The 27,008-nt window shown below is 50.2% G+C and overlaps 1 protein-coding gene and 1 long non-coding RNA gene across 4 annotated transcripts; one reads left to right on the top strand and one right to left on the bottom strand.

The window, feature by feature from the left end:
• The first annotated feature begins 1,264 nt into the window (after positions 1-1,264).
• On the top strand, positions 1,265-20,062 carry HOXD3 (homeobox D3). Of its 3 annotated transcripts, none has more exons than XM_060411097.1 (5): positions 1,265-2,624; positions 9,109-9,211; positions 9,765-10,391; positions 12,504-19,317; positions 19,487-20,062. In XM_060411097.1, the coding sequence occupies exons 3-4, from the start codon at positions 9,848-9,850 to the stop codon at positions 13,259-13,261; spliced, it is 1,302 nt and encodes a 433-aa protein (XP_060267080.1). In that variant the 5' UTR covers positions 1,265-2,624; positions 9,109-9,211; positions 9,765-9,847; the 3' UTR covers positions 13,262-19,317; positions 19,487-20,062. The 3 variants fall into 3 exon arrangements, with proteins under 3 accessions (XP_060267080.1, XP_060267079.1, XP_060267081.1); XM_060411096.1 differs by having other exon boundaries at positions 9,106-9,211; XM_060411098.1 differs by lacking the exon at positions 19,487-20,062 and having other exon boundaries at positions 9,106-9,211; positions 12,504-13,556; positions 14,376-15,230.
• On the bottom strand, positions 5,658-6,557 carry LOC121818699 (uncharacterized). The gene is made up of 2 exons (XR_006058736.2): positions 6,341-6,557; positions 5,658-6,213 (listed from the first exon to the last, which is right to left on the bottom strand). It is a non-coding gene; the product is annotated as an uncharacterized LOC121818699 (long non-coding RNA).
• Positions 20,063-27,008: the final 6,946 nt, after the last annotated feature.

Here is a 27,008-nt window from a genome sequence, read left to right as displayed (position 1 = left end):
CTGCGTGTGGTGGTTGTTTTGGGATTGTGTGTGTTTTGATTTCTTTTTTGGCGTGTGTATATTTCCCCCATCAGGACAGAGACAAAGTTTCCTCCGTTATGAATTATACATTCAAACAATAACACATTAATTCAATTATTCAAAGATGACAAATGTTTATGTGCTTTGCAAGTGACTTTGGCGCAGATTCTGGGCGCTTTCTCTGAGCTGCTTGCGTTTTTTTTTCAATGAGAATTGGCTGTCACCCTCCTAACCTCACACCCACGCACCCCACCCCACCCCACCCCACCCCACCCCACCTCACCTGGACATACCCTGGTAGCTCCAGAGAGGAACCCACAAAAAACGTCCCCAGCCCGGCTGCCAGCAGCCTCCCAAGGCCCGGCTTGGCGGGCACCGGCCCGGGCTATTTTATCAGTGTGACAATTGCCCGGGTTGGTGTGATAAATCATCGTAAGTAATTCCTGAAAGGGTGCGAGGCTGTTGGGGGCCGGGCGAGGACTGTAAATCTTTCCGGTTTATTGCTCTATGAACATATGCTCCGATTGAAGAAGGCTTAGATCCTTTCCTGGAGACAAATTCCCGCAAAGGGGCCCCCCTCTTTGGCTGGAGATTAACACTTGCTGCGGGCGGCTGCATGGCCCCTGGTGGGAGGCTTGGGGGCGGGGTCCTCCGGGTGAGGGTGGACGGGGGGAGGTGGGGGCACCCACCGTCCGGCTCCAAGAGGCGCCCTTAGTGGGCCTCTAGCTAGGGCTGGCCAGGTGAACAAAGGAGGGGCTCGCTGACAGGTCTGGGGGCTCGAGCCTGTGACCTGTTCTCCGGGACTTTCCTGTGCTTCTGGAATGGGAGGGCGGAGGATCTTACCCCCTTCTCCCCGCTCTTGTACGGTGGCCCTGCCCATGCGCCTACCCCTGTCTGAGACCTCGCAAGTGGCAACAGGGCATCTGCTCCGTGCCCGATGCCTCTGAGAAGAGCCGGCTGTGAAAGCGGGACTTCGGGGATGGAGTGGACACCCCCACATGGTGCGGGATTCCCGGTGCGAGTCGAGCTGGGGTAGTGCGATGGGGGCTCACTGCAAGCCGGGAGCTGGAGGCTGGCTGCTCGCCCTGGCCAGGAGCTTTTTTTTTTTCTTTTTGGCCCGTAGCTTTTAAGCTCTTCTTCCCACATGCAGAGTTGTTACCCTTGTTACCGTAAATTACACCCGACCACTCAGAGTGTGCTGGAAATCTATCCTGATTTACTATTTCTAAAATAGAAGCTCCCTCTTCTCCCAGCTAAGCCCAGCTGGGACTGATCCCGCATCTCCCTTCGCGTTCTTGGAGACGTCGCAGGAAGCGGGAAGCCGCGGCCTGCTGTCGCTGGGCCTGCGGGATCCATGGGCCCTGCCAGGACCCGGAGGCTCACAGGTCGCGGCAAATAGCGGCTCCACGCCTCCGCTGCTCCAGGCCCCGCCGGACCCGGGTGAAGTTCGCCAGATGCAGAGAAGGGAGAACGCCCCCGGTCTCGGCCGATGCTTATGCGCGTTTTCTGGCTCTGAAAGTGTAGGCTCATTGGCTGTGTCCGCGGAACGAGCCAAGGTCCCAGATTATGGTGGTGGTGAAGAGGGGGGTTCCTCGGGGTCTGTGAGCTGGAGGCTCTCAACTTTAGGATGGGAGCCTGCGCTGTACCACAACGTAATTGCCTCCCAGGGGAGGGGACGAGCAGCCGGTCCGCCTAGGCTAGGCTGCGCCTTGCCCGGGTGTTTGAGGATGCGGGACCTTGTATCGGGCGCGGCTGGGGAGCTTGGGGAACCTGGGCCTCTGATGCTCCGCAGCTGCCTCCACAGAGGCCTGTAAGAAACGCAGCTTCTAAAATTTCCAGTCCCCGGGCCAGCCTGGTGGAAGGCTGGGCCAAGGTCAGAGGTCGTGGGGGGGGAGAGACGCTCAGCGCCCCCATCCCACTGCCAGCGGCCAGGCTGGAGCTAGGTCATTCCCAGGCCTCGGGATGGGGGCTTTCCTTCCGCCCCAAACTCGCCGTGGTCTGCCCAGGGGAAGGGACCGAGATCCCACGCCTCCTGCCCCTCCTCCCAGCCCCCAGGCCTGGCTGCGCTCCGGGGCTGGATGGCGTGAAAGTTTCAGCCTCAATCAGTACAATCTTCCCTCGGGGTCACGTGAACAAATATGCTCGCATTTGAAGGCAGCGTCTGTATTTCCCGACTATGAGGGGGTTTCCGGGGCTCTCTTCAAATCCAGAAAGGTCCACATTCCGAAAGGAAAACAAACCCCAAGCTCTGGGGGGCCTGGGAGGGCTGGGCAGGAACCCAGAAGTGGGTGGGGGCGCGGGTGGCCGCCGCTCTGGGCCTGGGAGCTGACAGGCAGGCGGTGGACCGGCGGGCGTGCAGTGCAGGCAAAGCCAGCTCGGGGACTGCGAATTCGTTCCTCCTACGTTTATTGGTAGTTGAACCTCAGCCTGGTTCCGTTCTACCGGGAATTCCGTGTGCTCTGGTATATGGCCGCGTCTTGGAGCGCGCAGGACCAGGGTTGGGACAGCGTTGTCTGCAGACAAAGGGGGAAGGCTAGCTCTGCCCCCCACTGGAGCCCACTCTGAGGCCGAGGACACCAGGTTTATGATAAATTGGGATCCAGGTAAGCAATTGCATGACAAAATAGAAATCTCTGGGCACAGGGCTGCTTGCTGCCCTGAATGGGATACTAAATATGATTTATTTTGTGTAATCTGTGATCTTGATTATTGCCAATTGGTGAGGCAGCCCGCGTAGACCTAGATACACTTCTACATATACATCCAGGATGGTGATTAATCCTAAGGAGGTTCGCTTTGTGGGGATGTTCCCCGCCTACCCAAAGGTTAGGGGGACATACTACCTTGCCAGGTTGGGAGGGTGGCCGGTGGCATAGTGGCGGGAGGTGGCAGTTTGAGGAGGGGGCTGGTGAGGGGACTGGGCGCTGGAGGAAGTATTTGGGGGTAAATGTACAGTTATGAGAATGGGTGGAAAATGGAATGAATAAAAAGAAACTTAAAAAAAAAAAACAACACTGTCACTTCCAAAGTAAGATGGAGCATCATATTAATTCCGTGTCTTGAGCTGCCTGGCTGGGTGCAGGCAGGTTGATTTATACGTATTTAAAATAAACTCTGTGAACAGCCAGCTCCCTGTATTGTTCTAGAAGCTAGCTCCACATACGCACGCTTTTTATCCTCTTACTGTTGGCTTAATTTTTTTTTCCTCTGTGAGGTTAACGTGCTATTCAAGTTTCTCCCCCAAATTCAAGAGAACCCCCAAACTACCCGAAAGAATTTGGGGGGCACCTCCACAGTCTTCACTAATCTGGTTTTTGACTGCAATAGTGGCAGAGAAAAGGTTTAGGGCTTCTGGGTCCTTCTTAAAGAAACTGAAATGACAGCTAAATAATATTTTGGTTCCTGCATCCCATCCATCATTTTTTGTATTGTGTCCTGGATGTGGGAGCACAGGACAGTTCTTCCTGGGTCTTTTCCCCAGGACCAAAGCCTGAGGAAGCGGCCCCATGAGTGAGCGGCTCCTAGCTCCTGGAAAACTGCTATAGGGCTAGGCCAGACTGGGCCTCTGTGGGAAAGGGACCCAGAAAGCAAGGAGCACTCCCTTAACCTAAGTTGGGACAGGTCTCAGCCACAGAGGGACAGACTCCCAGGGTCCTGGCCATCAGAGGAGAGCAGTAAAGTTGTTTGGTCAATGGCTGATGCTTCGCTCCATCAGAAGTTAAAATCGCTGGACATTTTTCTTCTCTTGCTGCCTTGGAGCTGCACGCCTGCCAGCTTAGTCAGCTGAATCCAATTACTGCGAGCAGCATTTCATTTGGCCCCGTGGAGCACTCACTTATAACTTCCCCGAAAATTTCAATAATCCGCACCAAGGCTCCCTATCCAAAAGGCTTTTCTCCTTTTCCCGGGGTACTGGTAGAGGATGGGATACATGGCTAGGTCTGCCAGGACCAGCTCTTCCTTGACAGCTCTGAGACCGGGTTCCTTCCTGCTCCCCGGTTTCTGGCTGTGAAAGAGGTACTTGAGCTGGTGGCTCAGAGCCAGCCGGGTAAAGTCTGCAGAAGGCTGGGCAAGCAGAAGGCTGAAGTTAGTCGGACCCGTGCTGGTTGGTGGGTGGGCTGGGGAAAGAGCCTTCGAGAAGACGATGGGGTCTCTGGGCAGCCCAACTTTGGCCACCTTGGGGTCCTCTTTGCTTTCCCCTTCCCAAGGTGTGCCCAGAGCACACAGCACAGCCCAAGAACGCCCGGGAGTAACTTACCCTGTTCCTCCGCGGCTGGGAAAACAAAATCTAGCTACAGGCATGGGGGAATCGCGGCACTGGGCGGCCTCACAATTTAGATCTTCTGAGGGGAAGGGCATAATTCTGGAGAACTCCCCCCACCAAATAAATAAGAAATAACTAAGCTCGAAAATTGACCGCCCACGTGAATGCATCATATAAATGGCTTCAGGACCCGCTGATCCGGTCCGAGGGCTCGAGTATATCGTGTTTCCACCGCTCAGCCCTCTGGCCCGGCTCCGTGGAGTGGGCCCTCTGGGTTTGGGACTGCCTGGGGAGCTGAAGCCCGGGCGCGGTGTTAGGAGCCCTACCGGTCCGGGATCTCTCCGAGGCGCTTCCGTTGGGTGTTCATTAAGGGGTGAGTTATTGCCGCGCGAGCCAAAGGTCACTTCAAAGGCTTATGGCTCCGCTCTCTGGTCTTTAGAAGGGCCCTGAACGCTTTGTGTGGGGCTTTCCCCAGCACAGTTTAGTGTTTGCAAACTACTGAGTCGACAAATTGCACAGGGCAGATACAAGAGGAGGGGACTGTGGCTCTCCTTTCACCTGACCAGGGCGGGCACCCGCTGAGCGCAGGCAGTGGTAGGTAGCTTGGTCTGTTTTGGGGTAGAGTGGAAGGGGTGTTTGCTTCTTTGCCAGTTTTCAGCTGGTTTGATCCCTACCCAGTTGTGGGCAGCCCAGGCCAGGAATGTGGTGGGTACTGACTGGAATAAAATAAAATCAGGGAAATCGTGGTGGATACAATGTACAAACCAAGAAATAACAACGCAGCTCCCTCTTCTCTGTGGCTTCACGTGGGAGCCTTGACTAGGACCTACCCAGGCCCATCTACACATTTGCCCTCCTTCTCTGGTGCCCTGAGCTGTAGCCTCCCTCTGTTCCAATCCTGCAGTCCCTCCCTTTTGCTCCTTAGAGGGTGGGCTTGACCCGGGGGATTGGGGAACATGGGGCTTTTAGCGCTTGGTTGGAATAGGAGGAGAGGGAATGGCTTCCCTGTGCCTCTGACCCACTTGGCTCACCCCCTGCGCAAGGTCTGGTCCTTCCCCACCGCTCTGCCTCCCCTTTCTCACATCCAGTCAAGGATTGGGGTGTTAAACGCCACCTGCTCCCCAGGAGCCAACCAAGTCTCCTTTCTGCCAGAAGGTGCCTGGAGTGGCTACAGACACCATATAAAATAGTGGCATTGATTATGACACCCTTAAAGGGAGTAATGTCTCTCCGCATGTGTTGGTAAGAAAGAACTAGCCGCTGCTGAGAGTTTTCCATTTTGTTCCAGATTATCTCAACAGAATATCAAAAGGAACTCGAAGAGCCTACAAAGAGTTAGAGACAAAATTTTGAGAATACACACACACACAAATTGTGGTGAGTGGTGTGATTTTTAAAAGTAATTTCCACTACATTTCCATTTGTCCTGCAACTCAAATTAGCCGTCTCAGGATTCATACATCAAAACATAAAACAAAGGGCCGCTTTGAAGTGGATCACCTCAGTGTGAACTGCCGCCAGTTACATGATAACCGATCATCGGTCTTCAAATTTATGGCACCTTAATAGGGTGAGCCCAGTGCCTTAAATGCAGGGTGTATTACATTGAGTTATCTGGGCTAAGTAAGAGTGATTTAGAAGGCGCGTCCAGATCCTCCCATAGGGCAGAAGAGCTCAGGCTGAGAGATCGGGAGAACGTGGGCAGAACACTGCCCCATCTCTGTGGTAAATAGAGCCCCTTCTTAGCAAATAGAAAAAGTAGTCGTTTCCAATGCCAAAGTAGTAGAGCCAGCAGGGAAGGAAGAATCGTTGCCCGGTTCCAGTGAATTAATGGGGATGCCCAGCAAGATTCGTGTCTGTCAGAAAGAGATCTGTGGGTTTCCAAGGCCCTGATTCAGGTAAAGCAGAGAAGCCGGCCCAGTTCGAACCTTAGAGGAAACAATAATAATTTAAAAAATGAAAGGAATAGAAGCAACCTCCACCCCAACGCCTACCCCTTCTCTTTCAAGTTGCACAGACTAATCCGACCCGTCCTTCATTTTACCACGATCGCACCTCTAGTCACCACCGGGCGACTGCAGCCGCCTCCCTCCCCAGCCCCCTCAGCCTTTGCGCGGCCACTGAGGGCGGCGGGCGAACGCGGGCGGGGCCGGCCTCCGTGCGTCCGGCGAGCCTCTGGCCTGGCCTCCAAGGCTGGGGGGCGGCAGGTCTCCGGTCCCTGGCCAGGCTGCGCGCATCGCGTCCCGCGTCCGGCCGCCGAGCAGAGCTGCTCCAGGAGGCCCGCAGAGGCCACTTTATATACCCCCCCTACTCCCCGGGAGCGGGGCCGGGAAAACTGCGGAGCAGGGAATTCTTTTGCTGCGCCTCCTCCTACGCAGAGCCTGTTTTCCACTTCTGAAAAGTGCCGGGCCTTGGGAAGTGTTTTTCTTTTCATTCCTTACTGAAGCGTTTACTGCAGCCGTGCTCGCAGTCATAAATTTTGCTACAAACCACAATGACAGGTGCATTGATATGCACCGTGAGAGCTCCAGCTGCTTAATAACTCCGTCCCCCAGCCGCTTTGAGCGCCTTTTATTTATTCGGTATCATATTTAGATATTGATCCCGGGCAGAATTAAGTGCAGTGAGCAAGTATCAGGGTTCGGCTGATTCGGAGGCGCAGAGGGTGCGGCGGGGATCCGGCGGTGGTGGCTCCAAGGAGGCCGCCTCCCTTTCGGCTGAGGACCGTTTGGCCCTGCATTCCCGGCCGGCGGTTGGGCCTCCGAGCTGAGCTGGGCAACTTCCCGGGACCACGAGAAAAGAGCCAGCTAGATCCCATTTGGCGCGCCTGCCCTAGGAGGAGCCGAGGATGGCGCCGGCGGGGTTCTGGGGTGTCTGCCTTGGCCGGTGTTCCGGGCCAGGGGTGGGGGCAGGATTTGAGGGTAGAGGAGAGGAGGAGAGGAAAGGGCAGCTGAGGACTTCGAAGACCACCCCTCCCCCTACGCAGCTTAGTCTTCACCCCAAGGCATTTGGGTCCCGGGGCCCAAATGAGCAGAGGTACCAAAGGGCGAGAAAAGAAAGCCCTAAAGGGAGGGGGGGCGGCTCGAAAAGATGAGCCACTGAACAGTTGACCATTGTCCAAGTGATTTATGACCCGTTCCTGCTTCTTAGGTTCAAGCAGAGTTCACAAGGAGTAGCGATTTCTAGAAAGAAATAAGCTAGGGCTTCTTTTTAAACCAATTTTGTAACAATATTCTCAGGTTCTGTTTTAGGAAAGGTGACTTTGGAGCTTTACATTTTGGGGTGAGGGAAGAGGCTACAAAGTCCTTCTCAGTGAGGAGAGAGCTATTGTCCTCGCTTCTGGGGAAATGGACATTTGGGTGCAGGATCATCATGGAGTGACCCTTGAAATTCCTTAAGACAATGAAAACAGAAGAGGGAGTACAGACTCTAAGCTTACTCATGGAGCTGCCCAGTATTAGCACTTTTGAGGTCTGTACACAGACCTTTGTCTGGGAATATGCCATAGGAACAAATATATATGTAAAGCCATCTGATTCAAAGACTTGGCCAGTTACTAAAGAGGCTATTTTACTATGACTAGTCTACCTATCAAGATAAACTTGGTCACCCTGGGAGGCAAGAGAGGGGAAGTTTTGCTTCCACTGCTGTAGATGGAATGACAGAAGCAGCATCAAGTTCTGGTGGTCTGCGTATCATGAGTGACCATTTTGACATCCAAAGAGCCCAAGGTTTAAGACTGGAAGCAGGATCCTAGAAAAATTATGAGATCTAACCAAAGTCAGAGTAGTCTTTTGGCCTGGGGACAAACACATATAAATATTAGTCACAGAATGAGGATGTAGCTTTCCATTTAATATTCAGTAGCTTTAATAGTCAGATAATGATACAGAAAATGAATGAAAGAAAGATTAAGACCAGCTTTATTTGGGAGATATCCTAACTGCACACGTTTAAGAACAATAATAGAAACTACTCCTAAAACATTACATCTGACTATTCTGTTATTAAGAAGCACTTCTCTTATCAAGATTAATGGTATGCTCACTTATATTTTAAAAGAAAATGAGCAACTATTCTACCAAATAAAGCCTAATGTGAAGAATTTAAGAAATTGAGTTAGGTTGTTTGGTGAAAATGGAAGGGAATGGATGAACGGAGTTGTAGTACTAATGGTCAAATCCGTTAGGCCACATAAGTTGTCTAGATAATGTGGTCTGTCATGATGACTATGATGGAAACCAGGGAGTTTTGGGGAAGGAGAGTTGCCTGAAAGGTGAGATCAAGAATTCAGATCTAGGAGCTGACCAATGAGTTTTCTTTATCAAGCAGATGAAAGTGGTTGAATAGTGCTAGTTACACTTTAACTCATTAGGGGCTTTCAGAAGGAGAAGGGGGTAGGTAAGAAGGTAAACCCCCCATCAAGAGTCAAAGGACACAAAAAGGGTAGAATTTTCTTAGTTTTTTTTATTATTATTATTATTCTAATTCTACATCCATTCATTACGCCATAAGAGGTCTCTCATTGGTTGTAGGTTGGAGGTGGAGTGGAATGGCTGATCGAGAGCAGAGGTCTGTAGTAGTATCTATTCATACAATGGATGCAGGATTAAAATTATAAAGTTAGAACATAAAGCATTTTCTATTCACCCATGCTCCATGCATTTCAAATTCTAAGTCTCTTATTTCCAATGATGCCTGTTTAAAAGTAGTGGACTACAAAGTAAAGCATCTAGAAAAATGTAGAAGAGAAGAAACTTCTTTAGCCTCAAAATAACTCTGGGAGTCTTTAAGTCTTCTTCTTGGGTTTTATCTCCTAGTAGGTTTCACAGTGCTGACCCATGTGCTAACTGGCTGACTCTGACCCATTCACCGGAGAGTGGACTGTCTGGGTCTCCGTGAAAGATGCTGTAATTTTGAAACCAGGTGGGGGAGATACTTTTTTTTTGAGAGTGCCAGCTGTTCTGAGTGTTAATAGGCTTTTCTTTTGCCCATCACATCCCTGGGATGACCTATGATTAACTGATTGATCCATTCATTCATTCACTCATTCAGCATGCATTTACTGCACTTAACTGCATGTGGGGCATTGGGCTAGATGTTAGGAATATATAGGTGAATAAGACACAGTCCCTACCTGCAGAAAGCTCAAAGTCTAGTGAGTGAATCAGTCATTAAAATGTATAGGCCATAAGTGCTTCTCTATGCAGTTTCAAAGGCTAAACTGACAATTTTGAAGAAAGAAAATTGTATCTGGGAAAAAAAATTAACCCCTTCCCTTGGATGAAGGGGAGACTTATGGTTTATGAGAAATTCCTTCTGACATTTCCAAGGGTTCAAATAAGTTGAACTTCATAAAAGTCCCAGATCTTCCTCCTATGAAGTGTATGGGAAGCAGAGAGCCTGGGCTAGTCCTTCTGTATTGACTGGTCTTGCCAATGACAGTCCCTCTGGGACCTCTCACTTTTCTTCTTTGCAGGTTATCTGGAGCCTGGGGCTGCCCCAGCTCTCTCAGGATTTGGCAGACATTGGAGGTGGTGGTGAAGGAGACAGTGGTGGTCAATGTTATTTGAGCAGGGTCAGCAGGCCCCAGAGGTTCCTGAGTACATGATGCAGAAGGCAGCTTACTATGAGAACCCAGGACTCTTTGGAGGCTATGGCTACAGCAAAGCTGCTGACACTTATGGCTATAGTGCCCCCCATCAGCCTTATCCACCCCCTACTGCCAACTCCATGGACACTGATTACCCAGGCTCTGCCTGCTCCATCCAGAGCTCTGCGCCTCTCCGAGCCCCAGCCCATAAGGCAGCTGAACTCAATGGAAGCTGCATGAGGCCTGGCACTGGGAACAGCCAAGGAGGGGGTGGTGGCAGCCAGCCTCCAGGTCTGAACTCAGAGCAGCAGCCACCACAGCCCCCTCCACCGCCACCACCACCAGCCCTGCCCCCATCCTCTCCCACCAACCCTGGAGGTGGAGTACCTGCCAAGAAGGCCAAGGGTGGGCCCAATGCTTCTGGCTCCTCAGCCACCATCAGCAAGCAGATCTTCCCCTGGATGAAAGAGTCCCGCCAGAACTCCAAGCAGAAGAACAGCTGTGCCACTGCAGGTAGCCCTCTGAGGGGCCTCATCTCTGGGCTTTCCCCAAGACTGACCCCAAGAAGCTAGCTCTCCTAGGAATTAAGAGGCTCAGGGCTGGAAGAACAACTTTGGAGGCCATATGTGTAAACTCGCAATGCAGAAATTGTCGAGGGTTTTTGGCCATACCACATGGCTTTGAGGGATCTCAGTGCCCTCACTGCGGGCTGCAGGGATTGAACCCAGGCTATGGCAGTGAAGGTGCTGAATACTAACCAATGGACCACCAGGGAGTTCCCTGTTCTTTCTTTTTAGTGTCTCTGGTTGTGGTCACATCCTTACAGTGACAGGGTGCTGATGTCCACTCCAGGCTGCTGGCACCGCTGCTGGACATGTCTCATAGTTATTCACAGACAGCTCTTCCTTATACTGCCCCAATATCTGGACTGCTGGTCATAACTCAACTCCTTCCAGCCAACAGATCTTCAAAACTTGAAGATAGGTACTATGATCTCCAAGCCCAGGGGGTGACATAGCCCATATCACATGAATCCCACTTCCCTAAATTAATAAGAACTAAAAGGCTATTGAACACTATGTTAAGAATCATGTTAAGTGCTTTATAAGCGCTGTCTAATTTTCCAAAGAACCCTTTGAGGTAGGTATATAATAAAACATCCATTGTAACAGATAAGGAAAATGTTAGAGATGATAAGTCACTTGCCCAAGATAACTAAACTACCAAATGGCACACCTGGGGAATTCCCTGGTGGTTCAGTGATTAAGGACTGTGCACTTTCACTGCTGAAGGGCACAGGTTCAATCCCTGGTTATGGAACTAAGATCCTGCAAGCTGAAAGGCACGGCCAACCCTCTCCTGCCCCAACAAAACAAACAAAATAACATGTACAAAAACCAAAACCTCAAATAGCATGTCTCAGGCCACTCCCACTCAATTCTCCCCATCCCAGGAAATCCCTAATGTGGAGGCACATATCCTAGGGGAAGAGGCTGCACTCTGAAACAGGAGCAGCCTTGGGTTTTTTTCCCGTGGAAAGGGAGACTCTGGTGTTGAGAAAATTTTCCCTACGTCCATTGAGTCTGCGTGGAAGAAGAAGGGCAGGACTAGCAGCTCTGAGACCTTCTGCCACTCTCTGCTCAGCTTGCTGGATTCCTGAACTTTTCTGGCCTTGTGTTCTCTGATGTACTCTTTATCTTCAGGTAGATGAACTTGCTCTCAGGTCCAGGGCTTGCTTGAGGTGTAGTTAGCTTGGGATGTAGTTAGCTTGTTATCAGATCTCTGGTTTGCCTGCTGCTCTTTGGGGCTGCTGCTCCTAGGGGGAAAGTGTCTTCAAGTCTTGTAAGCTTCTTCTCCTTCTGCCCCTCCTTCCCAGCTGCAGGCCTAGGCCCTCCCTCCCAGGAGAAATCCATTTGTCTTCCTAGGGGGGGAGTGGATAAGCTGCTGAGAGGTGGCAGGGGTGGTGGAAACCACTGCTGAAGCTGCTGCTCCCAGCATGGCAATACTCAAAATATGCCCAGCCTGGCCTTGGATGCCCTAAAACTCTGGGGCTATATTTTCATGGTATGTCACCTCCCTGCATTTGAGTACTGGGCCCATGGGTGCAGTTGAGCTGGAGTGAGCTGCCAAGATCGACACCCTCATTCCATGCCTGGGGTGCTTTGCCCAGGAGCCAGCCTCTGAGCAAGGCAGTTTGAGGCTGCCTCCAAGATTCCCCCCACCTACCTTCCTAGCAGCAGCGGCTGGAAGGAGTGTTCAAAGTGAAGTCTGGTCCTTCTTTGACAGGGTGGGAGGCCTTACCAGCTGCTACTAGTCTCTCATTAAACTCCTCCTCAGCCTTGGTAACGGGATGATGGACTAGGCTGAAGGGGAAGGGGTGGGCTGAGTGAGTTGGACTTCAGAAGGCAGATGGGAGTTTCAGGTGCCACTGATAGGTAGGCCTGGGGCCTTTGAGTTCTGGGAATCTCTTGGAATCTCACCGCTCTAACGCCCCTCCCTCGCTCCAGCCAGGATTAAAGTGGGGTAAGGGGAGGAAGAGGAAGGAGTCAGGGAAGCACCCCTCTACGGCCCAAGGTGTCCCTACATCTCCCGCTCAGCGACCTCTCTCTCTCCCTCCCGGCCCAGGAGAGAGCTGCGAGGACAAGAGCCCGCCGGGCCCAGCGTCTAAGAGGGTGCGCACGGCATACACAAGTGCACAGTTGGTGGAGCTGGAAAAGGAATTCCACTTCAACCGCTACTTGTGCCGGCCACGCCGCGTGGAGATGGCCAACCTTCTGAACCTCACCGAGCGGCAGATCAAGATCTGGTTCCAGAACCGGCGCATGAAGTACAAGAAGGACCAGAAGGCCAAGGGCATCCTGCACTCGCCGGCGGGTCAGTCTCCGGAGCGCAGCCCGCCGCTCGGCGGCGCCGCGGGCCACGTGGCCTACTCAGGCCAGCTGCCACCTGTGCCCGGCCTGGCCTACGACGCGCCCTCGCCGCCCGCCTTCGCCAAATCTCAGCCCAACATGTACGGCTTGGCCGCCTACACGGCGCCGCTCAGCAGCTGCTTGCCTCAGCAGAAGCGCTACGCGGCGCCCGAGTTCGAGCCCCACCCCATGGCGAGCAACGGCGGCGGCTTCGCCAGCGCCAACCTGCAGGGCAGCCCGGTGTACGTGAGCGGCAACTTCGTCGACTCCATGGCGCCCGCGTCCGGCCCCGTCTTCAATCTGGGCCACCTCTCGCACCCCTCTTCGGCCAGCGTGGACTACAGTTGCGCCGCGCAGATTCCAGGCAACCACCACCACGGACCGTGTGACCCTCATCCCACCTACACAGATCTCTCGGCCCACCACTCGTCTCAGGGACGCCTGCCCGAGGCCCCCAAACTGACGCATCTGTAGCGGCCGCCACCGGCCCGAACTCGCGGCGCGATTACCTCTTTGGTTTTGGTGGCGGGGGTGGCGGGGCCCGCGGGGCAGCTCGGTGACCCCCTACTCCCTCGCTCTGGCCCGGTCCGCTGCCTCCCCGTCTCTGGGCCAACAGCGGCCGAGGCGCAGGCGCCTGGGCCTCCTTTCCAGGCGCACACTGTTTTGGGTGACTCGCCGTAAATCAGCCGCAAGGATTCTCCGCTGTTAAACCCGACAGTGCCACATACTGCGGACCGAGGGACTCTAATCTGGTAATGGTGTCCCGAAGGTAAGTCTGAGATCCATCGGCGGCGCGCCTCGCAGAGGGTCCGGGCCTAGCCCGCGTCTAGTTTAGTTGCGGAGACCTTAATTTATATGCTTCTTCCCGTCCCATAAGAATTGCATCGGACTCAACGATCTGTATTTATTATTTGAAGCGAGTCATTTCGTTTTCCTGATTATTTATCCTCGTCTTAATGTATTTATGTGTATATTCGTAGAGTTCTCCAGCCGAGTTTAGGAACGCGCTCCCGGGCCGCGGGGGGCCACATATCACCTCTTTAGTCCCCTTGCTCTAAACTAGTTGAGAGAGTAGTTTTGAACAGTTGTAACCGTGGCTGGTGTTTGTAGTTGTAAAGGATTAAGACCGCAAATTGTCCTTCACGGGTAGAGTCAGGCGGCCCCATGGCGTGGCACGACACTCGTTATTCTTTCCCCAACAGCCACAGCCCTCGCCACAGTTTATTGATTTCAAATTGTCTGGTACTATTTGAACAAATATTTAGAATAAAAAATTTCTCAGTCGGAAGTGTATCTGTGTTAATCACCCACACTTGCAAGTAGGTCTCTCTGCCTTTATCTTGTGCACAATCCCAGAGGAACCCCGCCCCCCCCCCCCCCCCCCAGGCTAACCCTGTGAAAGGTTGTTTCCACTTACTTGGAATCTAGTACACAAATTGGTTCTGGGGAATACTTGATTATTTTCTAGCTATTGACTTCAGAGGGTGCAATATCTGAAGATGCAAACCTAGAAATGTTCTGGGTGGGATGATCTGGGTAGGGTGTTTCTCTGCTGCCTGTTTTACTGTTTCTACCGCCCTCTTTCTAGATACAGATCCACCTTTTTAGGTTGCACTTACATTGGGGAGGCCAGAGCTCACTTTTCTGCATTAAGTAGTTAAAAAAAACTTTGAAAGAAAACTGACAATCAAAGAAAAGATACAAGAGAAGTCATAAGAAGAATTGAACAATGAAAAAGCTGAGATGCAGAAAAAGAAACGATCATTTGAAGCCATGCACCTAAGCTTTTTCTGTCGGAAATGCCCTCACGATTTTTTCCTTATAGAAATCAGTGGTTCATTTCTAAAGAAAACAAACGTTCCCCACGATGTAAAGTAATAAAAGTTTCATTAATGGAACATACTAAGTATAAACACTTTGTTTACTCCTGTTTCTTTGTACAAAATGGGCAAAATGTCTTCGAGGATTTATAACCGTTTTGTAAATATTAGCGTGGTTTTAACTGGGGCAGACTGCTTAGACCGGCTTCTCTAGGAGGAGGCACTCGGAAAACGCCTTCAGATAAGGTTCGGTTCTTTTGTATTTCAGCAAAGTCGGCCCACGCATCTCTATTTGATTTGACAAATAATGCAACTCCTACTACATCCCCGGTGACACGAGGTGAAATTTCTATTGTGTGGAAATCATTTAACTTCTAATCTTCTGGTGGAACAACAATCGTTTCTATTTGGATGTTTGTGTTTCGCTAAATAATTATGGCTCAAAATAATATTTAGTTTCCTTGTTCCTTTGTGCTGTTTTTAAAATGGCATGTTAGATTGGGGGCGGGAGGGAATTATCCTTTTTGCTAAATTTCACTTTATCTGAGCAGGTTTAAAGTATACATGTTGTAGAAGTGTATCAAAAGAATAAATGACTTCAACCGAAGGGATATTTTACCCACGTTCAAGGCTTAAAATTGTTTTTCTATGAAATTTGCATCCATAGGCAGAATTTCTAATTGTCTTGTAAGAAATTATTTTTTAAAGCTATTAGGGAAATCAAAGGAGAGCTTGCTGCCTTGCAGGGATTACAACAACCTTTCTTAACTGGCTAAATATTAAATAGATGAATTGTCAGGCTGTTTAGATTCAGCCCGGTTTTCCCCTCATCTCCTCTTCCTACCATAAATAATAATAAAAATACATAATGCATCACGGCTCCAGGCGTTTTCCAGCGCGGTGTGTTACCGCAGGAGTATCTGCTGAGTCTGCGGGTGTCTGCAAGGCCCCAAGTGTCATCTGCGGCTTAGGGTTTCATGGATTAGATTTTAAACGGTGTCTGGCCCGGTTGACATCAGCCTCCTCTCCCACTCAGGCTCCAAAGAAGCGCGGGGTTGGGAGCTCCCTCTCCAAGCAGCTGCAGCCGCCCCAAAGCACACCCTCACTAGCAGAGTGGGAGTCCTCTCCCACCTCTGGAAAAGGTTCCCCGAGGCTTCCGGGAGCGACTCGAATAGATGTGTTCCTGCCCCTGGCGTGAGCGTCATGTGATGACCACACTCGGTCGCTCCCGGAGCGAGTGGGGGCGGCGGCCAGTCTTGGGAAGGCCCTTCCCGCGCGGCCGCCAGCCAGGGCGAGAGCGGAGCCCGCGCACAGCCATTTAAAACTGCATGAATTATAAACAAGCTGCCTTGTCCTTCGCCATAAATTCTGCTCTTTTTGAGCCTGCAATTAGTGTTAGGAAGCACCAGAGTCTAAACACAACCAAACACCCTCTGAAGGGTCCAACTGCCCGAGGTTGCAAAGCTTTATTTATTTCCCACTGCCACCCCCGCCGCAGCCCGAGATTTGCGCAGTCTCCTCCCCCACCACCGCCGGCGGTACGCAGCCGGCTGGGTTCCCGCTCCGCGAGAGAAGGTCACAATAGCTGCTCTATCGGCGGAGGCGCCCGCCTCCCCCTTCTCGGGTCTCTGGAAGGCAGAGAAAGGACGGTGGGGGAGGGGAGCGCGGGCCCGCAATGGCGCCCCAGGCCCAGGCCGCTCCTTCTCCCGCGGAGGACCTGCAGCGGGAAGGGGCGCGTCTGCAGCGGAAGGACACCGCCACTCCAGACCGAGGCTTCTTCCCGGGAGCGGCGCGCGGGCTCCGTTGGGAGCTCACCACGGCCTCGAGGAGGCTGCCTGCTGGCCCCTCGCCGCCGAGCGCTGCTGGGTCGAGGGGGCCCGCAGTAGCGGGCCTTCCGGGAGCAGCGGCGCCATTGCGAGTGCGGCTTCCCACGGGCCCCGCGGCGGGGAGGCCGCACAAAGGCGGCAAGGCGTCCGACACCCGCCGGCGGGGAGGGGCCGGCCTCGCTGCGGGCCTTGGGCTGGGGAGGTTAACCCCTTTGCCCAAGAGCAGGAAATGGTTCTTTGGCTCTGGCCGTGGCCGGTTCTGCCTCCCCCCGCCCCCCTTACTTAGACCCATTGGAGGGAGGTCTTATCAGGGAGGTTGTGGGCGATTCTCCTGGGACCAGAAGAAAGGGGTCAGGGCTCCAAGCCCAGGCCTACGGATGGGGGTGGAAGTCATTTGGGAGCCCCCTGGTCTGTCTTGCCAATCAAACGTGAATTAAAGCAGGGTTGAGATGAAGTAGCTGGAATGATCAGCTGCAGAATGAGAGCTGGGGGTGGGAAAAGATTTAGGGACAAGGAGACCCTGCCCTGGCTACCAAAGAGAAACTCAAGACCCAGCCTGCAGTGGAGTGAGAAAACCCTACTGAGTTAGCCAAGGGGATAGGGAAGTTGCAGAGGAAAGGTGGCAAGAAAGGGCGATAAGGCATTCACCCTCCTGGCTTTCAGACCTCAGCCTTATCTAAGGACCTCACAGAGAAAAATCCTTCTCAGATGGAATCATTTGTTAACTATCCATTTGTACCATTTCTTTGTAGAGGCTTCCAAATAAGAGAGGGAGAGAATACAGAGCAAGTGCTTGCCCCTTGGTGCATCCGCAAGCTTAGTCCCTATCAGAGACGCATCAGCGAAATTGGTTTCCCAGGCCCCAGAGGCTGCTAACCTTGCTGAAAAGCATTTTTAAAATTTGTATCTGTAAGGAGTACTTTAAAGGTGGTAATTAACCATAGTAGTTACTCATCCCTCTCCCTCCCCCATTCTGTACTGGCCAACTGACCCTTGAGTGAAGTGATCTCAGCCAGCAGGCTTGAGCACCTAGGCTCCCCATCTGTTGAGGTTTTTCATTAAGGAGAGTGAAGTGTGGGTGTATGAATAACAAAGGAGAAACCCAACATTCTAAAAAAGTGTTTCTCTTCTTGACCTGGGGGAGCCAGAAGCCTGTTTACACCATGGATATTCAAGGGACATCCCAGGCCTGTTTAGACTTTATCCTGAGAATTAGTTGAAACTGCCTCCTGAAGTCAAGAATGGGTTAATCCCAGTTACAGAATCCAGGAAGGTCCTCTTCATCTGGCAACTCTTGGCATTACTCTGGTCCTTCTTTCAGAAACTGTAGGAAAAGAACAAGATGAACAGCAGTTCATATTAAGTAAATAAAAAGAGACAGAAGGCTCCAGTTCCCACAGGCCTATAGTCTGATTACTTCAGGGCACTGCAACTTTCTAGAGAGGGGATGTAGCTATGGCTTGGGTGAGCAGGCCTATTCCTTGACACTTCAGGCACAGGGAAGTGAGGCTGAGTCGCCAGCTGCACCCACAGCACCTCTGAGAACTGGCTTTCGTGGAGCTCTCTTGTAGAAGGGTCTGGATGGAGAGAACAAACAGGGTAGATGAATCCTGTGCACTTACTGCATTGGTGATGCTGGTGGTAGAGAAGATCATTACAGAGGATGAAATCTTAGTTATCACTGCTCCCTTGTCTTCTACTCCAGCTACAAAGCCCTTTATTTTGGGTGCCCAGAGTTGCCCAAATGCATTTATTATTATATGCCTGGCCCAAAACCCATGCCTAAACATTTCATTCAGGTCTCATACTCACCTTGGCAAGTTGGGAAAGTACAAAGACAATTCAAAGATCCATTTTCAGGCCAGGCCCAGCCTTCTGAAGCACAGTAAACAAAAGGTTTCCACACATGAAGAGCCAAGGTTAATGGATGTCCAGTCATGTGCAGTAGAAGCAGGTGATGGGTTCCCAGAAGATCAGCCTGGTGGGAGATACTACACAAGTCTTGTCCCAGATCTTGTGGTAAAATCTCTTCTTCCTGCTCATTGCTCAGTCGTGACTCTTTGCTACTCTGTGGACTGTAGCCTCTCAGGCTCCTCTGTCCATGGGATTTCCCAGGCAAGAATATTGGAGTGGGTTGCCATTTCCTCCTCCAGAGGTAAGTCTCTTGAATGGTTCCTATATCTAGTTGGGGTCATTTTATATGGAAGAGTAAAATCTGGAAAATCATGAGAATAGGATTTTAACATTAGTAAGAGCCCAAAGAGGAGATCTTGATAGAAATCAGGATGCATGGAGAACCCTGGCACAGAGGCAGTGTTTTAGGTGGGGAAGCCGGGCTAAAATCTGTCTAAGAGTGCCTGTTGGACCAAGGCCTTTTTGAAGGAGGCGACGAGAGTCCCTGACTTATCAGGAGACAGGCAGAAGGCCTTCTGATGGCTCTGCTGGTAGGGAAGCTGCCCTAAAATGCCACACACCCCCATCTCCACAAGGGCCTGAGGGCCAAAGGACCGGGAAAGTGGGTCGGTTGGGTTGAACTCCAGGCAGTGGCAGAGCCAGAACTGACCTCTTTCACCCGCGTCTGCTAACCCCTTGGGGCAGCAACGATGCCATCTCCGTCGCCGGCAAAAACACACAGAGGAGGCTCCCACCCAGGCTCGAACCTGGGGGCACACTGGAGAGAGGGCCGGCGTGGACCCCGAGTCGGAGAGCCTCCCACCCCCGCGGGGAACAATAGCTGCCGCCTCCCCGGGGCGGTGGGGCGGTCGCGCCGCACAAAGGCCGGCTCGGCCAGCGCCACGTGACGCGCGCTCGACCCGCTCTCCCGGCGGCGCGGCGGACGGGAGGGTGTTCCGACCCACCTAGAACACTTTCCGAAAGACAAACGGTGAGTTAATCACCCAACCGGCTGGCGACCGCGTCCCCCTGGCCCGCGGGGAGGCCAGGGGAGGGGCTGGGGTGAAGGCCTGCTCTGCGTGTGTGTCTAGGCTGGGGGCGGGAGAGGTTAGTTCTATTAAGAGTTCATCAATCACCGGTGTGCACTTTTCGCTCGACAGCGGTTCCTCCTACTTCGGAGCAAGTCCGGGCCAGCTGGGATCCGACCAGAAACCGCAAGCGGAGGAGACGCGGGTACGCAAGCGGAGCGGTAACGGAGGGCGCGACCTGCCGCCCTGCGCTCTGCCGCGCCAGGCCCGAGGGTCGCGCCGCCCGGTCTTCCCCTCGCCAGGGACGGCAGCCGCCCAGCAGCCCCGCCCGCGGGCCAGGCAGGGCGCCGGGTGCCCCGAGCCTCCCGGCCCCACCTCCACGCCCCACCTCCGCGCACTTCGCGCTTGCCCCAGTGACACCCTTCACCGCTGCTGTCCCCCTAGAAAGGGACAAACCCGTCTCTGAAGGCAGGACGAGAAAAAACCTCAATAGGTGGGAAGGTTCTTGCAAACACTTTTATTTAAGAGTTTTATAAAGGATGTCCTGAGGGATCAGAATTCAGGGGAGACGCTGAACGAATTCTCTCATTGTCCTTCAGGACTATTTCCTATTTGTATGGGAGGAAGGAGGTTAAGAGCCCCTGTTGAACTTGGAACTAAACTTGAATGCCATTTAAAATAACCATTAAAATACACTTAAAACACTAACCACAATGATATGCCTCTTCTTTCTTTTGTGATATGAGGGAAGGCTTGGAGTAGTTTTACTTTAGCTCTTGGGGGTTCATTTTAGAAACACCATAAAGGAGCAGACGACAGCTGGGGGCGAGGGGCAGGCCTCAGTCAGAGCTGTTCACAGCAGGAAGGCCTGGGTGAGTGGGTGGGGAAGCACCCCCTCTCCAGTGGCACCCGCTGTCCTCTTTGTCATAAATTCTAAGACAGTTCTGGGCTACCCTCTCTTTTTAACTTTTGTTCTCAGTGATATGAGATGGGAAGTTTCTCAAGTTAATGTGTTGTCTCAGCCCACAGTAAAGAGCCCCTGGAGGACAGAAAGTTCCAGCTCTCTCCCTCTCCCCTCAGTCCTCTTCTCTCTCACCATCCTCTTGGGTGGAAATAGCTTGTTCTGGAGAAATGTTCTACTATCATTTTCCTCATGGATATAAGCTGAAGCCTTAAGGCCTCCACAGTGTCCTGAACTCCTCCAGCAGTTAAAATACGGAACCTCTTGTTCTTGGTTCAGAGTCTTCTGTCTTCAGCAGTGCCTACTGAACAGTTCCTACATGTACTGTGCTGGGCTCTGGGATATAAAAATTGAGTCACTAATGGCATATGCTTTTCAGTCTACTGGGGTAGGAAAAGAATTAATCCTAAGATTAGTATGACAGATGCTATAACATAGGTGTGGCCAAAATGTTCCTGGAATAAAGGAGTCATTAACAGTATCATAGTGTCAAAAAAGGCTTCTCAGAAGAGGTGAATTTGGGTTCCTGAAGTATAGGAATTTTTTAGGCCCAAGAAGGAGTGATCTACCAGGTGGAGGGAGCAGCACATACTAAAGCAGGGAGGGAAGAAAGAGCAAGGTATGGACCTAGAACAAGGGGAGGAGCTCGGAGTGAGGCATCTGGCTGGACAGAGAGGCTGTGTAAGGGCCACGGAAGGGCACCTGGACTTAACATGTAGGCAAGGGAAAGCCACTAAAGGTCTTAAGCTGGGACATGTGGTCATTTGTTATCTATATTTGGAAAGCTGACTCTAGGGGGTACTGTGTCTGGTGGGAGAAAGGAGAGATAGGAAGCGGGAAGAACAAAGAAGGAGGCTGCTGCCATAATCCAGCCTAGAGAGGGAGAAACTTAATAAGGATGAAGAGGAGAGGCATTTAGGAGGAAGAATTCAGAGGACTTGGTGATCAATTGGATTAGTGAAAGAGGAGTTGTGGATGCTAATCCCTAGGTTTTGATTTTGACAGCCTAAGCAGGTAGTCAGTTATCCACCAAAATGAACAGTGGAGTGGAAGAGAAGACTGCAGGGGAAATGAATAGGTTCAGGTTTAGGTCTCTGTTCACTGGTTTCTGCTTTGCTAACTGATGCACTGTGTGACCCTAAGATATTCACCTAATCTTTCTGGCCTTCACTTTCATCATCAACGGAACAGTCAATAAAGATATCTACAGGTTTCTCATTAGTAAAGCAGTGCATGTGTGCACTCCCAAGCGTAGGAATTATCTTTATCAGGTCTACAAAAAGCTAAAATCTAGGGAAAACATCCTCTTACCCACCCCCATGCTGATCAATACTTAGATCCTGGGTGGCCACTGAGAAATAAGTCTCAGGGAAATTAAAAGCAACACCCTGCTGCTTCCCAGATACTGAATTCAAGCTAATGCTTAGGACTAGGTCAGATCAGATTGCTAATCAGAGTCCCTCAGCTTCCAGAGGGTACTCTCCAGGGGAATGCAGAAATGTGGTCTTGGTATCAGACCACTAAAGAGGGGGCCTCTAAGAGATGTCTGAAAGCTTCTGTGCTTTTTTATACCATGTGTCTTTCAGGGAATGCTTGCAGCCACCCATTCTCTTTAAATCTTAGGCTTCCTTGTGTTGTATAGGGAAGTGTTGAACATCTGACCCTAACCATTTACATTGAACGTGACTGCAGTAAGTTGTTTCTTTTTTCTGTGTCAGTATTAGCATTTGTAAAATAGAATTATAATAGGATCAGGTAAGATAAAGAAGAATGATATTTTTGGAGGTGCTATAAGGGTATTATCTTTCACTTATCAGATTGGCAAAAATTAAAAAAAATCTTTAATATCCCACTGACTTATCAAAGGTACGAGGAAACAGGAATTCTCATATGTTACTGTAGAAGTATAAATTGATTCACTTCTAAAGAGAGTGATTTAGCAATATATAGAAACATTGCCAGTACACATATATTAGATTAAGTAATTTCATGTCTAGGAATTTTTTCTAATAGGCAAAAAGTTGAACATGTGTCTTAATACCAAAATGAAAATAAATGCCCACTAATAAGGGACTAGCTAAATAAATGGTGGTAGATGTATACAGTAGAACAGCGTAAAGGTGTAAGAAAGTAGAAAGAAAGGATCTTCAAGATATAATGGGGGGGGGAAGCATGGTGCAGAAGAGTCTTGTAATATGTTATCATTTGTGTAAAAATATGGGGAGATATATCTCTAACTAGATATTTATCTATCTATAATTGTGAAGTAGAAAGTATTTCTGGAAAGATATACTCATAAAATTGGTGAAGAAACTCAAAATTGGTGTTCATGTGAAGGAGAACTAGGTGCCTGGGGACAGAGGTGGGAGAAAGAAAGGGTACCCTTTGAATCTTGAATCATATAAATTTAAACTTAATAGCTACAATAAAGATAAAGGAGCAAAAAAAAAAATCAGCATTTTTTTTTCAGCCGTACCACCTGGCATGTGGGACCTTCCCCCCCCCCCCCCGCCCCCGCCAACCCCTCTGCTCCCCCTAGCCAGGGATCAAAGCCAAGACCCCTGCAGTGGAAGCATGGGGTCTTCACCCCTGGGCTGCCAGGAAAGTCCCAAAGATCAGTATAACTGACATGGGAGTACTTTTGCATGTTCACACATATCTTTATTTGTACTTGCCTATCCAACTACATTAATCTATGGATACCTCTTGTTTTATCTTCAGGACCCTGATGCCTATCAGTTGAACAGGAAATGAGGGGATCTTTTACCTTCACGGAGGTTGTAGGGATCTAGGCTCAGTTCTGCCCTTTCTAGCTGGAGCAGCTCAAGGTGGGGCCTCAGAAGTCTAGGGCACAGGTTTAGCAAACAAATGGCAAAGGGAGGGCAGGCCTCCCAGTCAGCCCGCTGGCTGTGTGGTCTCCTTGAGCACTGCTCAGCTGCTCAGCATGGAGGTCGCCACTGTGTAGTGGAGGGGCTGCCTGACTCTCTGCTCCTGGCAGACTGGAGATGCAGGAGACCCCAGTGGCCACCCTCATCTTTTGCAGGATGGCTTTGCCTTTTAACTTCTGAGTAAATAAAGTAGCTTCGCCACTAATATGAGGGGATGTCACTTCTCTCTCTAAGGGGTCTTCTAGCATTGACATCCTGTGTGCAAAAGGTCAATCTTTAGCCACACTAGGAGTTACACCTTAGGCCAAGGGACGGTGGCCTGCTTTGGATCCTGAGAGTTTAAATGCTCATTCCAGACCATTTGGGAGAGATGGAAGGAAATGAGAGCTGGCTTCTCTCTCTTAAGACCCCCATTCCTATTCCTTCCTTCTTCCCATTGCCTCAGAACCACTCGGCTCCCTCTGAAGGGATTGCCAGTGACAAATCCCTTTCTTTCACTTCCTACTCCACTACATTCTCAAAGTCAGGTTAGGGAAGTGGCAAGAAGTGAGCTAGATCTCTTCAAAGCACTTGGGACGCTCCTACTGACTACCTTTTAAGGACATTTCCTGGAACTTCAGTCTAGTGAGACTTAAGTTTGATCTTGACATTGATCTCTCCTCCTCTACCTCCCAATGGGCTTCTGGATAATTTTCAGGTATAATCCTGCTCCATTTAGCCATGAGCTCTCATCATGCTGGTCAAGACTTACTCCATCTCCCCACACTACCCCCTACCCCAGCTCCTAAAGCAGATATTTTCAAAGTGTGGTTCTGAAGAATACTACTTTAGAATCATTCGACAGATTTATTAAAAAGAAAGACTCCTGAGTCAGACCTATTAGAAGCTCAGTGGGGGTGGGGGAAGGCTAAGGAAACTGCACATTTAAACCAGCTTCTCTGGTGATTCCTACCCACCTGAAGTGGTGCTAGGAGCCAGTAATCTAAGGATATCCTTTAGCCAACATTGGTCATGGTGAAGACACACCATTCTGTCCATTTTCATTTCTGCCCAACAAATGTTTCTTGAATGCCTCCCATATGCCAGGGACAGGCTTGACTCACAAGCCTTTCACAAAGCTCTAGGAAAAGTCACAGCACACTAGACTCTTTTCCTCAGGGAGGGTCATGGTATCAGACTTCTGACAAGCTTTGAATTCTTGTCTTTAGGATCCTGTTCATCTCTACCCCTGTCTTGGGATAGCAAGATGCTGCAGAGAACTACAAATCTTGCTTAAGAGAAAAGACAACCCCACTTTTTATCCCAACAAGCAAGAGCCTTTCTGTCCTTTGGGACTGTGGAGCCAAGAGTTTGCCTCTGCTCAAGCATCACTGGGCTTCCCAGGTGGCACTGGTGGTAAAGAACCCACCTGTCAGTGCAGAAGTGGGTTTGATCCCTGGGTTGGGAAGATCCTTTGGAGGAGGGCATGGTAACCCACTCCAGTACTCTTGCTTGGAGAATCCCATGCTCAGAGGAGCCTGGGGGCTATGGTCCATAGGGTTGCAAAGAGTCACACAGGATTGAAAGGACTTAGCAAGCACATAAGCATCTTAAAGGGATAACACAATGGGACTTGTGGAGAAGGATTGTAAGAGGCTTTTCAGGAACAACTGTAAACATACAGAAGACTAGACTGCTGAGCCTCCACTGCTCTGTCTGCAGAAAAGAAGCTGCTTGTTTGAATGGTAGAGAGAAAGGTAGTCCTGGGGGGTGGCTGGGGTGACTGCTGTGGTAAGTAGGATGGAAGAGATTTCAAAGCATTCCTACATCAAACACAACCTGGCAGTCAGGCCCCTAGGCTGCCACCTCCTGCTGAGAACTCACAGCACCAGGACCCAGCAGGGCAAGTGACCCTTGGGAACAAGCAATAAAATCCTTAAGATGTTTCTTCTATACCCTGTGAACTTCTAGGAGACAAACTTTAAAGGTACTCAAAATATCCTATATTCATATCTTTATATACACAATTGCCCTAATAATACCTTCCAACATCTCCTTAGAAAATTATAGATTCAGATTTTCCTAGAGTAGATTTATAGCATAGCTAACATGTGTCAAAAATGAATCCCTTATTCTTTTGGTTTAAAAACATCTTTTTTCTTAGCCTAACCCTCCCCTAACAAAAAGTTCTTACACAGTAGGTCTTTGGCAAATGTTTATTGAATCTGAGTCTGAGATAACCAAACTCTTGACTTTCATCCTGAGCAAGTCAGAATAGCCCAGGAGTGGAGATGGCAACTCTGAGCCCCAAGGTGTAGTATATGCCAAAGGCTGGGAGAGTAAAGGGAGTAGAGAGAAGGGTGAACAGAATATAGCTCTTTGCATGCAGTTGTCAGGGACCTGTTACTGGGTCTGAACAAATACTGGAAACCCCACCTACTTACTTTCGTCCACAGTTGTTAAAATAACACACTTTTTAAAATCTAATTTTTAGATTATTAATTTTAGATGTCGTTTTCAGGACATTTTCTTCCCTCAGCAAAGCTCTATCTCCCAAATTTCGCTTCAGGGAAATAGTGTGTGCAGCTCATGGGTGCAACAAAGTCAGTGCTTAACTGCGACAGGCAGGACCCAACCTTTGTTCTAAATGCTTAGCAGCAAAAACCTGGTCTTTGTTGAAATGACTGTTGCCAAGGCATCTAGGCTGGCTGTTTTTCCTGAAACCTTAGAGAAAAGGCAATTAATTTGATAGGTATGGGCCATATTTGCCAGACCATGGTTTTCTGTCCTCCACCTGGGTTGTAGAGGGCTGGAGGTCTTTCTCCAGAGAAGCTGACAAGGCAGCCCTTCCTTCTTGACCCTCTTGGGCCTCTGGACCTAGGAGCTGTGATCAGATGAGTACCATCTGAGACTGGGTCTTCTAGTTTTGAGACAGGAGTGTGAGAGCTGAGACATTATGCTGGTAAAAACTGGTAAAAATTGAAGTCTAGCCAGTGAGGGGTTAAGGGACATTGTGACCTATTGATACTTTTGCATTAAGGGTACAGAAGGAGGACAGTGAAGAAATGCCTATATATTTGAAGCCTGAGTTAGCTCCAAAGAGGTCAATTATTTCCCAGCCAAGGTGCTAGAGAAGAGCCTTAATTTTTTTCTTTTAAAAAACTATTTAGAAAATAAAAACTATTTAGGACCTTTGCTGTGTGACTGGCTACAGGAGATAATTGAAGTAGCAATATCAAGCTTGAAGGGCTATTTTCCAGCCCAGAATTTTATTTCCCAGCGAAATCCAAGAACTTCAGCAGTGCAGGAATCCTAGACCTCTTCAGCTTTGTGCTCATTCCTTGGTGTCCACTCTCTATCTATCCCCTCCCCTCCTGGCTTAGCCTTCCCCCATCCTGGCTCAACTTCAGCCTCAGCACTGTGGTTAACACTTTCGGTGCCTCTCTGTTTATTCACAAGTTCACATACCTGTAGGGAACTGGCTCCCTGGACTGTAACCACTCCTATTTTCCAGACTTCCTCAGAGTGGAATTTTAGGCAAGGGCTCAATCGCTCTTTCATGACAAGTGGATCAGTAAAACAATAATAAAAGCTCTGTCACCATAACTCAGAGGCTATAACAGATCAAGTTCTTAAAAGCACTTGAAAAAGCCAAGAGTAGGCTCTTTATTCACACAGAGTTTAGGAAACCACCCTCTTTCATTACTGCTGTGTGTAAATAACATCTATTTATTTATTTAGCTTGTTACTTTTCCTAGAGCCCTAAAGAAGGAAACATTAAAAAAAAAAATGTTCAAGGAAGTTGGAAAGTTTGTCAGTGTAAAGC

This window comes from Ovis aries, chromosome 2, assembly GCF_016772045.2.
Source record: "Ovis aries strain OAR_USU_Benz2616 breed Rambouillet chromosome 2, ARS-UI_Ramb_v3.0, whole genome shotgun sequence".
NCBI classification, from domain to species: Eukaryota; Metazoa; Chordata; class Mammalia; order Artiodactyla; family Bovidae; genus Ovis; species Ovis aries.
The sequence above is the reverse complement of the archived record's forward strand: the minus strand, read 5'-3'. Positions and strand labels throughout refer to the sequence as shown.